The following is a 16,085-nucleotide window of genomic DNA, read 5'->3' on the forward strand; positions in this document are numbered from 1 at the left end:
AAAAGCAGCTTGGAACAGATATGTCTTCAGACAATGATGGCAGCAGGCAACAGGGCTGGGGAGCCCGATGGATCTCATGAGTGAGGGCGTTGCATCCCACGAGGAGGCTGTCTCCCACATGTCCACCAACTCTCCCTCCAATCAAGGTGGGAGACACAAGAGAGCCTCCCCAGATAAGTGTAAAGAGCGAGCAGGTTGGTACAATGTGAGGTGCTCCTTCAGATATTTAGGACCCAAATATCAGAAACATGTGAGAGGACTTGAACTTGTGAAGTGCTTACATGACCACAATGCACCTCTGCAAAATGCTGCACTTGCAGAGAGCACACAATGTACTGGCCTTGGGCCTTCCATTGCACCCCACCCTAGTTTCCAGAGCTGGGTGAGAGGGATGCTTCTGCAGCAATGTGTCCTGACTGTATCCCCTACCACGCCTCTATCTGATGAGGCAGAGCAGCCCTTTGCTTCACCTTCCCTTTACAAGGTCAAGATAGACGGGGGCATTCCTAGTGCAACGGGACTACATCTGTTTCCTCTCTACTGAATTTTTCCTAATTTTTAATTTCCTGTTGACTTTAATCATTCTCAGACTGAGGGATCACTTCAAAAATATATATGAAGCATTCATTTTCCATGTGGTTTTTCCTAGCTCCATCCCACTTTTGTTCCAGATATGGGTTAATATATGCGCTGAAGTGGTATCCAGTCTCTACAGAAGCCAGGAGTGAGGGTTCAAAAGCTCTAAAAGTACCGTATTTTCATCACATGGTTCAGTAGCCAGTGCTAGCACATCTGAACAGGGTTTAGCATACGAGCTAAATTAGGGCTGCCAACATGTGATTTTAAAAAAATACCTAGTCAGTGGGTAGATGCAGAAGATGGTTTGGGGTTGGAATCATGGGTGGCTTGGCCCAGAATTTGGGAATGGCTGTTAGGAATGGTGGCTGGTAAGTTTTGGTGAAGCGGGGCAGAGCTGCGCGCTTGGTTTCTGGCAAGGAATGGGAGACCATCTAGTGGAATGGGATGTAGGGTCAATACAGTGGTGCCCCAAGGACATTTTGGAGCCTGGAACTGAAGGACTTTGGAGGCCCCTGCTACCACGAGGCCCCCCAGCCTGCTGCATCTTGTACCTCCCTCCCACCGCCAGCTGCCTGGGTGGGGCTGGTAGCCAGAGTCTCCTCCCAGCAGGCTGGCTGGCTTCGGACTTTGGCAACTATACCTGCTGCAATTGTCACATTCCGCTCATTTTGGGATGGGGAGAGATGGAGCCGGCGGGGGGGGGAGCACCTTCCATGTGCACAGCAACTGCATCACCACCACCTGCTTGGTTCGATGGCCAATAAGGCAAGGCACCACCCTGAACACCCTCCAATGCCTCCCCCTGACCAACCCCTTCTGTCAAAGGACGGGCGGTGGACTCCTCGGCAGCGGATTGCCTGCAAGGGAGAGTGGTGTGGTGCACATGCAGCACGCCTGCATTCTGAAGCCCCCGCTCTTCTCCTCACATGGCCCCAAGCTGATTCCGAAGGGCAATGCAATTCAATTCTTAACACAGATTAGGGGCACAACGCAGGCTGTGCAGTGAACTGCCCATGTATACCCGTGGGCCTGTTCTGAAGAGAAAAAGCGGAGAATGCCAACTTATGGGGTTGCACCCTGAGAAACCTGCTGCAGCTGCACAGCCAGCTGATCTGCTCAGCGGCTTCCCTATTCCAACCCTGCACGCAGCAAAGGCGGCCGGGCCCATGCAGCCCAGAAAGAGACAGGGGGCTGTGGGGGTCATAGATGTGTGTCTGAAGAGTGTCTGGGTTCCCCTTCTGGGAAGCCCAAGCACCGCAAGGACGTCAACAGAAGAGACGGGGATGGGCCGTTAGGCTAGCAGGAGCCAGAGGCACAGGCCGGCCTCTGAGGTGAGAGGGAGCCTCACACTGATCAGCGTGCTGCTCCTAGAGATGCGTAAAGGCTGCTGGGCAGCAGTGGGCTGGGCTCGGGGTGGCGGCAGGCCTTTGGGGGAGGCCCCCCAAATTTTTGGAGGCCCCCCTCCTGGAGACAGGAGGCCGCAGACCATATATCCCCAAGGTCCGAGGGAAAGATCGCCTCTGAGTCATTAGGAGAAAATACTCTAAATCTCATGTTCAAAATACCTGGTTTATCCAACAAAAAATCTGATCCCAAATCTGAGACAGAAATACCAAAAGAGCAGGTAATACATGATCGATAGCAACCCCCTCCATGACCTGCCACGGAGGACAGGTCTATCAATGGCTACTAGTCTGGTGTCTGTAGGCTGCCTCCAACCTCAGAGGCATGATGCCTCTGAGTACAAGTTGCAGGGGAGCAACAGCAAGAGAGAAGGCATGCTGTCACCAAGAGGTGAGAGCCTGTGAGCTTTCCAGAGGCATCTCGTGGGCCACTGTGTGAAACAGGATACTGGATTAGATAGGCCTTGGGCCTGATCCAGCAGGGTTGTTATGATGTTCTTTTGTTGTTATGAAAGTGTGAACAACTTTGGGAATGTCGTAACTCCTATCTGGTTTTGTATTTAGCATTATTGTTATTGCCTATTTTACAATTTCGGTGGTTTTTCAATGCACAAAGTACTTTTTGCACTTATAGGACCACCACTCCCACCCCCCAGATTCTCAGGTGTTACCCATGGGTCCCATCTCATTGCTAAAATATAAGGCTCCAATAAGAAATAGAGCGGAGTGGGGGAAGTACTCAGGATAGTTATTTTCAAGAACTGTATTCTGGCTCACCAGGATGGACATTGAATTTGGTGCAGTGCAAAGCTTTTCCACGGGCCACCTGGGCCTGGACCACATTAAGAACACCTGTGCTAGATCCTTTTAAAAATGCACTCTGTTGTTGTTGTTGTTGTTGTTGTTGCAGTCCTGGGCAGAAGGATTACCAAGAGCCTAGTAGGCCACTCTACATGGTTCATGGACTGCATTCAGTTGGGTGTGGCAGAAGTTATGCAAGCCTGTTCTAGTTAGACTAGACATTAAAATCCAGATATTGAAAAACCATCTTGTTCTGGTTTCTCATGTAGCCTTAATGATTAGAGGTTGTTCCCCCCGCCCCCTTCTCTTTCTACAGCCCTCAATGCAGCAAGATATGAGAAATTACAAAAAGAGAAGGAGGAGCTGGAAAGGAGGTTCGAGAGCAGGCTGAAGAAGCTCAGTTGGCAGCAGCAGGAAGAGCTCCAGGCCCTTGAGGAGCGGCTGCAGGTTCAGTACAGTGCTGAAATAGACCACCTGCAAGAGGAACATGGGACCCAGCTGGTCAGGATCAAGAGCCAGCACCAAGAGCAGGTTGGTCATAGACCTTCCATATTGGATGAATTGTGTGCCGCTAGGGATATATTGCAGGCCCAACAGTGCCAGAATTAGCCAGTTTTGAGCTCTCGGGATATCAGAGGGTGCTTGCACATGATTGGAATCTGATCCATGTAGGCAAAACATGAAGATTTGTTGTTGTGTGTAAAGCTATTTCCTTGTGGGGTTTTTTTGCTGGTCTGTGCCCACAATAAAGTTTACATTCGCCTAAAAATCTAGAGTGGTCAACTACACTTGTCCACCACATGACCACCATTGATGGTTAGTAAATACAGACCACAGTTCAGCAATTTGCAGTTGGGGGAGAGGCCAGAATCCAGTGGTAGAGCACATGCTTTGTGTGCAGAAGGTCCCAGGCAGGGCTGGGAAAGACCCATCTGAAGCCTTGGAAAGCTGCGGCCAGTCAGTGTAGACTGTAGTGATCCAGATGAAGCAATGGTCTGATTCATGTGTTTAGCAGACCTGGTCCATGCACTTAACTGTCCTATCATTAGCTACAAGAAAGGGAGGGAAGTTAATTTCATCCTGTCACTGGCAGTGGGAGCCTACCACATGTGCTTGGACGTAGGGTGGAACTAAGCATGAGATGATGTTGGGGGTTGTAATCTCTGATTGATTAAGAGTCGTCAAGTCGGTGTCGACTCTTAGCGACAACATATTTAGATTCTCTCCAGGATTATCTGTCTTCAACTTGGCCTTTAAGGTCTTTCAGATTAATTAGCAGAGCACTAAAGAAGCTACTCACTCCAGTTACAGAGTAGTTTGCAGAGTTTTGTTGTTGTTGCAGCTATTTAGAGAAGACACATGGAGATTCTTGTCTTGTAGAATAAAATGCTAAGTAGGTTTATTGGTGAAGTACACCTTTGGATAGAAAAGACCTAATCCTTAATCTAAAGAACTACATAATGAATGGGTAGGGAAAGAAAGAGATGTTTCCATCTGCTCTCTAAGAGGAAAGGAAGGGATTCTGACTCAGCACAGGAAATACCTGTAGAGTCATATCAGGCATCATAGATTATAGCTAGGGAGAGCCTTACTCACTATTTCTACTCCCAATGCCCCTAGTGGTCATTAGGATAGTTGGTGCAAAAGGTCAATGCACTGGAACTTTAACAGACGCGAGATGGAGTTCTGTGTCTTTCTGCCCACCTTGATGCTGGTCATTTGTGTCTCGAGTGAAAATTCTGGATTGATTTGTTCTATGATCCATTTTAGGCTCAACCATCAACAGTAAAGATCCAGCAGTCAATAAATACGCTGCAGCCTAGCATATGATAGGGTTGCAATGAAGGCCTTGGAAGATATTTAGATGCCGTGGTGTGTCTATACCTACAAAGATTAAAATCATTAGGACAATTTTTTCACTCTAAGGATGCGAAAGCTGGACTTTGAAGAAGTAAGAAAGAAAAAGTATTTATGCTTTTGAACTTTGGTGCTGGAGAAGACTTTAGAGGAGACCATGGACAGCCAGGAAAACAAACAAATGGATCATAGATCAAATCAATCCAGAATTTTCACTTGAGGCACAAATGACCAGACTCAAAATATCATACATCGGACACCTTATACGAAAACCCAGCTCCTTCGAGAAGTCCATAATGCTGAGGAAAGTTGAAGGAAAGAGAAGAAGAGGATGACCAGCAGCAAGGTGGATGGACTCGATTACAACAACAATGAATGCACCACTGAGCGACCTTAAAGGCCAAGTTGAAGACAGATCATCCTGGAAAGAATCTATCTATGTGGTCGCTAAGAGTCGACACCAACTTGACGGCACTTAATCAATCAATCAATCAGTAATCCATATGTTTGTTTTCTGGCTATCCTTGTATCTTCTGTAACTTTACTGTTTTGTTATTTGAACAGGTGGAAGACATTACAGCTACTCAGGAAGCGACCGTGTTAGAGATGGAAAATAGCCACACAGTTGCAGTTGCAATGCTTCAGGATGAATATGAGCACAGAGTTCAAGGTACTTCCGTAACACTAGCAAAGACGTGGTTATCTCGGAATGGGCAATGGGAACAGCCATGGGAGACCTAATTAAAAACTGTTTTGTGCCTAGGCAGTATATAGAATTTAAAACATAATTGCATGACCTATGTGAAGCTGCCATTGGTGTGGTCTACACATCCAGAGGGCTGAAGTGGAGGATTTCAAATAAATATAACAAATAAATAAACAAACGATTGATTTCTGAGCTGTAGAATGGACTCTTGTATTTGCAGATTCAGGTGGAGAACTGCAGTCCTGAATGCTCACTTACATCCAAAGCAAATAAACCCTTAACCTCCCTGTAAGTAGAAACTAGTGGGAGGAGCTAGAATCTGCGTCCCTGATGTGCTGATTTTCTATATTCAGGGGTGTTTATTTTTTTCTGAAATGTGGGGAAGTGTTCAGAATAGCATCCCCCCACCTGCAGTCTGAAATAGTATAGTCTACCATCTCAGCATTCTACCTCTCATTCTGTTGCATGGCCAGACCAGATCTTATCCAGAGTAGGAATGTGCAAATCGATTCGGTTACAAATCGATTTGTACCCGAATCTAGCTGATTCGGATGATTCAGAGACAAAACGAATCACCCCTGTGGTCCATTGGCTAGATTCGGGTACAAATCGAATCGCGGCTGATTCTATTTGAATTGATTTGGGTTTTGGATCTGTCCTATTAATCCCCCCAGATTCCCAGCTTTCTTTTTTTTAAAAAAGCTAAGCTCTAGCCCTTATAGAAGTGGAGTTATGGAGCAAAATGTGTGGTCACTATTTTTCAAGTGTTCGGATTCGTTGGTGTATAATTACTTTCACTCAATGAATCCTTATGAGGATTCATTACACACCTTCATTTCTTCTATTCATTTTGACTGTCTTTTCGACAGCGCCAATTGTCAATTGCCATGTGCCAACTACACCCTACTCCCACCCACAAGGCAGTGGGGAAAAACTCAGTTTAAGTTAAGTGCCTAATGGGTAAAGGCTACCACCCAAATTGCAGAGGAGTTGGGCAAAGGGCTGATTTTTGGTGAATTGTTGAAGGTTTAGTGTCTTTGGGGCAGATTTGGGGCATAAAGTGGGATCTGGGGTGGAAGAGTGGGGTGAAGTGGTAGTGCCTAATGGGTGGAGGCTACCACCCAAATTGCTGAGGGATTGGGCAAAGGGCTGATTTTTGGTGAATTGTTGAAGTTTACGCATCTTTAAGATTTTTCCCAATGAGGTATAATGGAGGTTTCAGCAGCCCCATAAGTGCACTTGGGGGGCGATGGAGTGCGCCAGAGTGAGTGGTGGTGTAGTGCACATAGGGTGCCAGACACTCCCATGGTTAGACACTCCTCTCATTTAGACACTCCCAGGCACTCCTCTCATTTTAGGGGAGAATTCCATCTGTAGCTCCTGGAGGTGCTGTGATTCAGAAATGCCTTGGCAGCAGTCTTTTTGAAGTTGGCTGACACAATGAGGGATAACACTCCCAAATAGTCCCATTGAAATTAAATTTTGTTTCCTTTTATTTTCAGTGGTACTACTTTGAGTAATTTTCCTTATGTCAACTATTGAAAGTTGTATTGACATTCCAGGACATATCTCTTTGTCTTATGGGTATGAGCAAATTGATTTGATCTCTATCTAACTTTCTGATGATTAATCCATAGAGCTATAATTTATCTTAACATTCTTAAATGATGTTTAGCATTGGCCACACTATATTATATGTACTTTGCAGTCAATTTCTATCATGAATTTTGCTTACTGCTACATTTTCACAAAGTTTTCCTCTGAACTAAGATATGTTGATATGTTAATTTTAGTTATATTATATGATTTCTTACCAGTCATTCGTTCCCAGACAATCTGAGGGTTCCATACTAGTCTAGAGCACCCTCTTGTGGATGAAGTTGGCAATGGAACAGCTGATCAGAGCACAGATTATATTTATGGGGTTACTGTTTGTAGCAATTAGCAGGGTTATTAAATTTTAACACACTCTGCTTAAAAATTCTGTGGGTTGTTAACCCAAAGATCACTTTAGGGTCAGTTAAAATTTCATATGAATGATTTAAAAATATTGAGGAACAGCCATATTTAATGTACACTACACCATACAGCCTTTGGGCTGAGCCTAGAATTCTCAGTTGAGAGGTGTGTGTTGAGGAGTGTGATGTGTTACTTTGATGTTTCTAACTGGAAAAACATCTTTAAAATATTCAGCGAAAATAATTATTTCCTTTAGAATAGGAAATGCATTTGCTCTTTTCCTTGGTTATTTAAACACATAAAAGCCAATTTGGTGTTGTGAACAGAATGTTAGAATGGAGATTTCTGAGTTGATTCCCTGTGCAGCCCTAAAATTCACAGAGTGACCTGGGACCAGTTGCAATCTCTTGGCCGAACCTAGCTCAAAAGGTTGTTATGTGGGTAAGAGCACAGTGGGGCAGTCTTACACTGTCTTGTGCTCCTTGGAGGAAGGGGCAGGTAAAAATGTAATAATCTATATATTTAATTCTCTAAGACATAGCCATGGCTAATCCCGAGTGTGGCAGCTCTCATGAGAGTTCACAAGCAAAAGCACCTGATTGGGCAATGGGGATTCCATATGTAGATAGGGAGACGGAGCCTGTGAGAGCAGAAGCACCATGGTGATTGGGCAGTGGGAATTCCATATGCAGATAAGGAGGAGGAGCCTGTGATGGTTATGGTCAGTTGGAATGCAACTGTTACTGGTCGGAAGATGTTCTTGATTGTAGAGGAGAGGAATCTGTATATATATAAATGGATAGTGGGTCTGGGTCTGCGAAGAGAGGGGTCGTGAGGGAGGAAAGAGCCCCTTCAGGAGAAGGAGGCTGCCATTGTGTGAATTAGATGAGGAAACAATATGAACAAGATCCATTAACTCAGGGAAAGAGGTGGGGAGAGAGGGGGGGAATGAAGAAAGAGTGGGGAAGAGCGAATGGAGGAGAGAGAAAGAGAGAAGAAGAAGGGAGGGGAAGAGACAGAAGGAAGCATGAGGGACGAGCCCAAGCCTGTTAGCAGCCTGAGGGGAATGAGTGGCCATGGTGGCACCGGCAGCAAGGAAGGGTCCAAACTGCTGCTGTTTGGGGCTACCAAGGCCATTGGGAGGCAGGCATGCAAGGGATGGGCCAGGGCCTGTCAGCAGCCTGAGGGGAATGAGCAGTCATGGCAGTGGCAGCAATGAGGAAGGGCTTGGTCAACCACTGCTACTGCTGCTGCTGCTCCTGTGGGGAGGAGCAGGAGTGGGGCTAGGGTGGGGAGGTCTGTGGGGATAGGAGGCTGCAGCTTGGCCAATAGGCACCAGCAACATTGTAGCCATGACCAAGAAAGGTGAGGGGGGTGGAGTAAAGGGTTGGAGGAGTGAACAAGAGGGGTGAGGGGGATGGAAGCAACCAGATGGAGGAAGAGGAGGAGGAGGAGGAGGAGGAGGGCAGCTCAGGTGAGGGTGGGGAGATCTCTGAGGTGAGTGGGGCTGTGGCAGGGGGGTGAGTGGAGCAATCAAGTACTAGCACACAGATGTTCTGCGTAGGTTAAGCTAGTACATAAATAAAATACTGACCTGGTGGAATTTGAGCTCATAAGGAGGACTTTGGCCTTAATTTGTGTCAGGGGCGTAACTATAATAGGGCAAAGGGAGACAGTTGTCTGGGGGCCCACTGCCTTGGGGGTCCCCCCAGAGGCAAGTCACATGACTGACTCCCCCAGTCGCGCACCCGCCCAGGCTTCCTTCAGTTATGTTCATCCTCCGAAATTGGTGTGAGTGTTAAGACCTGGAGCTACCAGAACAGCATGTCTTTCTCTAGTGCCATTAAATGACTTGCATCATCCACAATTTACAAAACCTTTAAAAAAATAATTTAGGATGATATTCTAAAGTGGCACATAGGTTATTTATATATATCTATAACTGTGCTTTTTGTTAGCACTATTCAGCCTCATTTAAGATTTCTTTACTTCATGAGCTGAGCTTCAGTGAGTGGGGGCCATTTTAAAATCTTGTCTCTAGGCCCACTCCAACCTTGCTACGCCCCTGATTTGTGTAAAGGCTATCTGATTTTTGGACATTAATAGCTCATTTCTGTATATGACTATAAATCATAGGATTGCAAATTATGTACATCGATGTTAATTGTTTTGATAATTTCTTGTTGAAAAGCAGCATACACTTTAGCCCTTTTCAAACATGATTTTATTATTTTAAGATAATGGTGTACATGATGACATAGTCAAAAGCAGGGCTGGAAGTTCCACCCGTTGTTCACATTCTCACTGGCACCACTCAGAGTTACATCAGCAATTGTCTGCAGAGGCAAACACCGAAATAATGATTATGGGCGCTTTCAGGATCAGCAGCCTGTCTGTCTTAGTGATGGGCAAACTCTCCCTGGCTTGGTTCATAACTGAGCTTGTCAAACTGAGTTATTTTTTTTTAAAAATGTAGAATCGCTCAGTTTATTGTGAATTAATTTGTACACTAGGAACATAAGAAGCTGAGTGAAACTTTTTCACACAACGCATAATCAACTTGTGGAATTCTCTGCCACAACATGTGGTGACAGCCAACAACCTGGATGGCTTTAAGAAGGGTTTTGGATAACTTCATGGAGGAGAGGTCTATCATTGGCTACTAGTTAGAGGGCTAAAGGCCACCTCCAGCCTCGAAGGCAGGATACCTCTGAGTATCAGTTGCAGGGGAGTAACAGTAAGAGAGAGGGGTTGCCCTCAACTCCTGCCTGTGGTTTCCAACGGCATCTGGTGGGCCACTGTGCGAAACAGGATGCTGGACTAGATGGGCCTTGGGCCTTACCCAGCAGGGCTGTTCTTATGTTCTTACGCATTATACTGAGTCAGACCATTGGTCCATCCAGCTCAGTATTGTCTACACAGATTGGCAGCAGCTTCTCCAAGGTTGCAGGCAGGAATCTCTCTCAGCCCTGTCTTGGAGATGCCAGGGAGGGAACTTAGAACCTTCTGCATGCAAGTATGCAGGTGGTCTTCCCAGAGCGGCCCCACCCCCTAAGGGGCCTATCTTACAGTGTTCACACACGTAAACTCCCATTCAAATGCAAACCAGGGCAGACCCTGCTTAGCAAAGGGGACAGTTCATGTTTGCTACCACAAGACCATCTCTCCTCCCAACTGTTACACCCCTGACGACATCTTCAGGAGTACAACAGATCCAAACATTTCCCCTAAGCTCCCCATAGTTCTTCAGCCCCTGCTCATGAATTGATGTAGCCTGCCCCACCACATCCCTTTCCACTTAACTTGTTTACTGTGTTTATTTAATATTTTATTTTTCTGTATTATCTTCTGGCTGCCTTGGTTAATCTTGGCAGATTATAAATGTTTTTATAACAAACCAGAATTAAACAGTACACAGAGCAGGTAATTGTCTCAATGCCACTGCAGACCATTTTTGGAAGTATGAAGTGATATGGAGAAAAGCCTCCTGATTCACATACTGAGCTTCTGTTGCTCAGGCACAGAAGAGGGCAACCAAAATGATTGGGGGCCTGGAGCACCTTCCTTACGAGGCTAGGCTACAGCATCTGTTACTCTTTACCTTGGAAAAGAGTTGACTAAGGGGAGACATGATTGAGGAGTATAAAATTATGCATGGAGAGAGTGGGCAGAGAAAATTTTTTCTTGCTCTCTCACAACACTAGAATCAGGGGTCAGCCAATGAAACTGAAGTTTGGGAAATTTAGGACTGACAAGAGGAAGTACTTTTTCACACAGTGCATAATTAATCTATGGAATTGTTTGCCATGGGATGTAGTGATGGCCACCAGCCTGGTTGGCTTTAAAGGGGACTTAGACAGATTCGTGGTGGACAGGTCTATCAATGGCTACTAGTCTGATGGCTGTGGGCCATCTCCAGCCTCAGAGGCATGATACCTCTCAATACCAGTTGCAGGGGAGCAACAGCAGCTTAGAGGGCATGCACATACCTCTTTCCTGTGGGCTTCCCAGAGGCATCTGGTAGGACGAATGTGTAGGATGCTGGACTAGACAGGCCATGGGCCTGATCCAACAGGATGTTCTTATGCTGAATGACTCACCACTATTGCTTAGTATCATTCACGCAATATTTGTGTTGTGGCTGTAATGAATGTACTAGTCCTTAACCTAAATTGATGGCTAAGTGGGTACAGGAAATGGTTGGCCAGCCTGAGTCATGGGTACCTCAAGCAGCCCATGTGCCCAATGAGGCATGCATCCTGTCTGGCTCTCCTTCCAGCTGCTACTGCCCACTCTATGGTTTAGTAGACTAGAATGTACACTGCCACTGGACATCATAAGTGACTGAGCAAGTCAAATGGCAATCAGGCTACCATGCTTTTTGTGCTCAGTAGACCCCTAAGAATTGTGGGTGATGAATGTGCCACGTACCCATTTTCAAGCCACCATACTGTGTGGTATTTATGGATGAGTTTCCCCCCCTTAGAATTGAAACTGGCCCATGAACTGGAAAAGAAAGAACTGGAAGAGAACTTTGAGAAGCTGCGTCTGTCACTCCAGGTTAGTACTTCCACTGCTTACAACACCTTAACAATGTGTCAGCACAATTCAGCTTGTTATGATGTATTTTTCAAGAACTGGAATTCTTCCAGCCATTCAACAGCAGAAACACTATACAGGCACCAATGGGCTCCTGGCAGAGCAGTTGTGTCTGTGTCATGGAGTGCCCCGCATGTTGTTGTGTTCATTTCCATGACCGGTGTTCTGTGTTTGCCTGCAAATATGCTTGTTTACAGGGCATTGAAGGTGTTTGAGGGTCTTGGATGGATAGGAAGCTGCCTTATACTGAGCTGGATTATTATTCCATCTTTGCTGGCATCTGACCCAGTACTGTCTATTCTGGTTGGTTGTGGTTCAGGTCCCAGGCAGAGATTTCCCCAGCACCTGCTGCCTGGAGTTTTCCCAAACAGCAGGCTTTACCATGGGTTTTGGGGTTTTTTTGCAAGGCTTTACTGCGAGTTCAAAGTTGTACCAAAAAAAACCCCCAACACAAAAAGTGAATATATTTTTTTACCCCGATATAAATCAGGCTACACTCTAACGTCTGATGAAAAACCCGAATTGTGTGTGAAGTGCTTCCCGCAGGGGCCACCACTGAACAAACGGGTTCAAAGAACCTCAGGGGCCACGCCTCGCGTCCCTGACATGTCCCCTGCGTCTGACATCAGATGCGGGGACTTGTTTTAGGTCCCAAACGGGGCTGCACGGTCCTGTTGGGAGCAAAACCAGCCAGCACTGCATTTGCAGCACGGCCGGAGCAGCTCTCCCTGTCTTTTAGGCAGGGAGAGACACTCCTGGCCACGCCACAAATGCGGCATTGGCTAGCCCCTTTTGCGAGCTAGATCCTCCAGCACCGTGTTTGGGACCTGAACCATGCCTCCGCATCTGACGCACGGAGTGTGGCTAACTGCTCCCAGAGTTGGATGTTGATGCAGGGGGTGGAGCTGAACCTGGGTCGCCGCTGGCCTCCCTCTGTACCTGCCTCCCTGATAGCTCTCAGGGACTTTGGGGTAAATTTGGAATGCACACCCTCCTTTCTGGAGGAGATGTGAATGAAAAGCCGGGTGTGAAAAACTGCCTGGTGTCTTTTTAACAGGAGAGACATAGTATTGAACCTAGGACCCTCTGCAGACAAAGCATGTGCCTACCACTGACCTACACTCTTCTTTCCCCCCACCCCCTGCATCCTGAGACATAGAGGCCGTTCACATGTGCAGTCAAGAGTGGGCTAAGGCAGCTAAACCTGCTCTTGCCTGTGTGTGTGAAGCTGTGGCAGCCTGCTGTCATACATTCTAGGCAGCAATAGACTCCTGTCGTACATTCTAATATTCATGTGCAAGCAGACATGTGTTATATAAAGTACAGAGGAATGCCCCTTGCATCTGTGCTTTGTTCTGACTGTGCAAATAATCTGGATCATTATAATGGAGATGCTGTGGTCCCCTTCACATATAGCTATAGCAGTGTGAGAGATGTTTACTCGTGGTGTTTTAGGTGTCTTGCTATATGTGAATGGCATCACATCTGGAATTGTCTCTAAATCCTTTCACACTTCTTTTCATGGACTAAGAACAATGACCTTGATCATGATAAACTTGTACAATTGATGGCACATAACTTTGGCTGCAGACAGATGGCTGCATTATGGTGCATGTAACCATAAGTTGCATTGGAAGTAGCATTATGGAAGCATTGTTGCCTATTGTGTGTTCTATACATTTCCCATAAGAATTTAACAAGAGCCTTGCTGGATCAGGCCCATAACCTACCAGTCCTGCTTCCCACACTGACCCAGCATCCCACTATCATGGAATAAGGATGGGGCCATAGCTCAGTGGTAGGACATCTGTTTTGCATGCAGAAGATCCCAGGTTCAATCCCTGGCATCTCCAGATAGGGCTGCAGAAGAGCTAGATAGACCAATGGTGCTTATTCTGTTTTTAGGCTGACATCAAGACTAATATCGCATGCACCAAATAATGTTTCATGTGTGCAATGAAAGAGAAAGTACAATTTTCAACCCCCACCCCCTTCTTCAGTTTTTTGTGTCCCCTGAAAATGTGTCCCTGAGGCTCTCACAACCTTCAGGGACTTATTTTTGGGAAGCGCAGAGGGCTGTAGAGGGAAGGGGAAATCAGCATAAATCACTCCCCTGTTGCATGCCAAAAACATTGCTAGGCATACAAAATCTTAGTCTGCATGTCAACCACAAGGTTTTGTAGCACTTAAAAAACCTGTTCGTCCAAATACAACAGTGGGCTAAAAGAAATGGTTGTGTATAGCATGGAGGAGGAAATCTTCTCATACTCTCTTGCACTCTCTTACAAATTATCTTAGTCATAATCAACTTGTCCTGTTGATTCAGCAAGCCTTAGGGCTGACTGACTTTCTCTGGATCAGACTTGCTGCCTATGAGGCAACTTGTGTTTGTGCTTGATGTTGATTACAGGATCAGGTAGATACCCTCACTTTTCAGAGCCATTCTCTAAAGGACAAGGCAAAACGATTTGAAGAGGCATTAAAGAAAAATACTGAAGAACAACTAGAGGTAACAGAGATAGACATATATGGTTTCATGCATGTAAGTTGTACAAACAAAAAGACCTGTTCCTCTTCCTTTTTTTAATCTATGACTTAACTTCACATTTGTAACTAAAGTCACAAATGTATGTAAAGGAGGATCATTGTAATCACTTGAATACTCCTTGGAAAAATAGTTGGAACCTGAGGCCTCCTTCCCAGTGCAGTCCACAAATTATTCAAAAAGCCACTGCTCAAAAGTAAAATACTTCCAGCAGAACTTTCCAGGGATTCTGGAAGTTCTGCTTCCTGAAGGGAATAGGGGGAGTCACCCACCAAAGGACACTCTTCTTTGTGAGCAGAAAGAACCATTCTGGATAGGTCTGCTCTTCCATCTTCTCATGGTCATTCTTCTTCATTGTAGGTTGCACTAGCTCCCTATCAGCACTTAGAGGAAGACATGATTAGCCTAAAGCAGGTTTTGGAGATGAAGAATCAACTAATTCATCAACAGGAAAAGAGGATCATGGAACTAGAAAAGTTGGTGAGTTGGTGGTCGAGATTTTGGTCTGTTTCAAAACGATATGGAAGGTCAGGAAAAGTTGCTGTTATTGGCAAGAGCTATGATGTGAAGAGCCCCATGATAAAGACGCGTGTGTGCACATGGAGGTTGTTCCAGGGTTGTAGGTTTGTTTCCCACCAGCAGCTCCTGAAGTTGTTCCAAGGTTTGGAGGCAGCTTATTGGGTAGAATAGGGGACTGCCTCTTGTCCCCTATTCCAGGGGCCTCAATCAGCAAAGACTTCCTTCTTCTTTCTGCACAAGTCCCATTGACTTGGCCTAAGGAAATGGCACATACCCTACAACATTTCATTGATGAAAATAAGGACATGCTTGTGAATGTGCAGAGGGCATGGCTGAGCAACCTGGGAGGTGTGGTGTACGATTCAGGCTGCAAGCATGCCACAAATGCAAAGTAGTACCATAGTACTTTGTTTCGGGCATTCCATTCAAACATTAAACTGATACACAATAAAACAACAATATGTACAAGTAACCCAATGTGACCAATTCTAAAACAAATAACCTAATACATAGTATACATTAGAGATGTGCAGAATGTTCTGAGAGTGGGATTTTTCAACTCAGAACAGGCCATTTGTGTTTCAAGCCCGGAACAGAATACCCTTTAAATAAAGGGCCTGTTCCAGACTCGGAACGGAACAGCCCCATTCTGACTTGGAATGTTCAGCAGTGGGGGCAAGAGAAGTAACGTTAGAAGTCATTATTACCAGTGATCATCCAAGAAGCAGCCACCTACGGCACACAAATGGCTGCTCCACTGCCTCCACTGCGTGAGATGCTGGCGTGGCACTGCTTCTCATCACTTCTTGGACAATCAATGATAGTAATAACTTAAGAACATAAGAATAGCCCTGCTGGATCAGGCCCAAGAAGGCCCATCTAGTCCAGCATCCTGTTTTGCACAGTGGCCCACCAGATGCCGCTGGAAGCCACAGGCAGGAGATGAGGGCGTGCCCTCTCTCCTGCTGTCACTCCCCTGCAACTGGTACTCAGAGGCATCCTGCCTTTGAGGCTGGAGGTGGCCCACAGCCCTCCGACTAGTAGCCGTTGATAGACCTCTCTGCCATGAAGTTATCCAAACCCCTCTTAAAGCCACCCAGCTTGTTGGCTGTCACCA

At 46.0% G+C, this 16,085-nt stretch overlaps 1 protein-coding gene across 3 annotated transcripts in view; it reads left to right on the forward strand.

Annotated features, from left to right (window-relative positions):
* The window catches only part of MTUS2 (microtubule associated scaffold protein 2), a 498,194-nt gene that overhangs the window by 467,137 nt on the left and 14,972 nt on the right, over positions 1 to 16,085 (forward strand). For all 3 annotated transcript variants that reach the window (XM_053312197.1, XM_053312196.1, XM_053312198.1), the window contains exons 9-13: positions 3,100 to 3,314; positions 5,205 to 5,310; positions 11,792 to 11,865; positions 14,315 to 14,413; positions 14,810 to 14,929. In XM_053312197.1, coding sequence (XP_053168172.1) covers positions 3,100 to 3,314; positions 5,205 to 5,310; positions 11,792 to 11,865; positions 14,315 to 14,413; positions 14,810 to 14,929 — 614 coding nt within the window. The remainder of the gene's footprint in view (positions 1 to 3,099; positions 3,315 to 5,204; positions 5,311 to 11,791; positions 11,866 to 14,314; positions 14,414 to 14,809; positions 14,930 to 16,085) is intronic.

Source organism: Hemicordylus capensis, chromosome 3 (assembly GCF_027244095.1).
Source record: "Hemicordylus capensis ecotype Gifberg chromosome 3, rHemCap1.1.pri, whole genome shotgun sequence".
Lineage (NCBI taxonomy): Eukaryota > Metazoa > Chordata > Lepidosauria > Squamata > Cordylidae > Hemicordylus > Hemicordylus capensis.